This window comes from Propithecus coquereli, unplaced genomic scaffold, assembly GCF_000956105.1.
Source record: "Propithecus coquereli isolate 6110/MARCELLA unplaced genomic scaffold, Pcoq_1.0 Scaffold266, whole genome shotgun sequence".
NCBI lineage: Eukaryota > Metazoa > Chordata > Mammalia > Primates > Indriidae > Propithecus > Propithecus coquereli.
The window spans coordinates 366,340-368,048 of NW_012148241.1; the positions used below are offsets into that span (position 1 = coordinate 366,340).

Genomic DNA, 1,709 nt, shown 5'->3' on the forward strand with positions numbered 1-1,709 from the left:
TATATGGCAAAGAACTTGTATCTAGAATGTATAAAAAACTCCTATTAATCAGTAACAAAGAGACAACCCAATTTTAAAAGGGCAAATATATATATGGTCAATTCACAAAAGAAAGTATGTGAATGGCCAATAAGCACAAGCAAAGTTGCTCAACACCATTAGTTATGAATGAAAATTCCAGTTAAAATCATAATGAGGTACTATTTTACACCCACTAGAACGGCTAAAATTACGAAGACTGGCAACATCAGATGTTGGTGACAATGTAGAAAAACTGGAAGTCATTTTCTTTGCTGGTGTGGGAGTATAAAATTATACAATCTGAACATTGTATAGCAGTTTCTTACAAAGTCCAACTATACAACGCTTTACCCAGAAATTTTACTTCTAAGTATTTCTCCAAAAGAAATAAAAACATGTGTCCTCAAAAACACTTGCACAAGAATCTTCATTCTCTTAAGTGAAAGGTGGATAAAGAAAATATGGCATATTCATACAATTGAATACCGCTCAGCAATGAAACATATGAACTACACAATACGTACATGGGTCAATCTCAAAAACATTATGTTTAGTGGAAAATACCAGACACAAAATATTATATTCTATATGATTCCATTTACATACATTTCAAGAACAGGCAAACAGGCAAATCTGTGATGAGAGGGAACAGTTTTATGAAATGACAATAGTAGATTTAACATGACTTTCTTCTTTGGGGTTGTATATTTGGATCATGAAATTTATTTTGGTCTGTGTCTGATTAATTTTTGACATTTCTCTGGCTAAGAGGAAGCATAGAGATTTGAAACATAATGCACTCTCTTCAATAACTGTCTCATTTTCTACTATATTTCAATGGCACCAAAATTGCTAATGAAGCCATTGATTAAGAATAATTTTCAAACCACCTTTCAGAATTTAAACTCTTAGAGATAGTAATTTAAAAAAGATTGTGTGACTCTTAAGGGCACAGACAATTGCGCCAAGCATTTTTGTGAGAAACCGTAGTCAGTTGACCCCTTTGCCCATATTATGTGTGCACCCTATCACTCATAAGTGCAGATTCACTATTAGGACGTAGATTCAAACTCATAACCTACCTTGTTGTCAGTTGACTGATTGTAAAGCAGAGATCACATAGACTGATACTCACCAATTATTATTGGCTGTGGCTCACTTTTTACTCCAACTCCTGCACTGGTACTAGCTGCAACCTCTACCCGGTATTGAATACCTGGGAATAATCCACCAATTATCACAGACCGAATGGCTGCATCTACGGTTTTGTTGATATGGAATCGTGTTTCATTTCCCAGACACCAAATCTGAAAAAGTGGAAAGTGAATATGAGAAACTATTGTTTCCAGTAACTGGACTATTATAATTGATTAAATATTTTTTAACAGTGACCAATCTATTTTCTAGACTTATAGAAGTGTTTGTAAATGATATTTTCTAAAGTCCAACCTCTGCAGTTTATTTATGTACATATAAATGTGTGTGTGTGTGCATACACACGCATGTGCATCTGTGTTAAAGGAAGAAAAATAAGGGAAGCTAAAACTATGCCGTGTTCATTTGTATCTTACTTTGAGCACTAAATGCTCATGAGTAATTTAGAAGGCAAAATGATTTTTTTAACACTTCTGGAATGTGAGCGTTGGTTGCAAATAGCATTTTGGCATAGATTAAAACACATAATTTCT

The 1,709-nt window shown here is 33.8% G+C and overlaps 1 protein-coding gene across 1 annotated transcript in view; it reads right to left on the bottom strand.

Annotated features, from left to right (window-relative positions):
- The window catches only part of LOC105812823 (roundabout homolog 2-like), a 742,657-nt gene that overhangs the window by 127,569 nt on the left and 613,379 nt on the right, over positions 1 to 1,709 (bottom strand). The window contains exon 14 of the mRNA XM_012647378.1: positions 1,157 to 1,328. Coding sequence (XP_012502832.1) covers positions 1,157 to 1,328 — 172 coding nt within the window. The remainder of the gene's footprint in view (positions 1 to 1,156; positions 1,329 to 1,709) is intronic.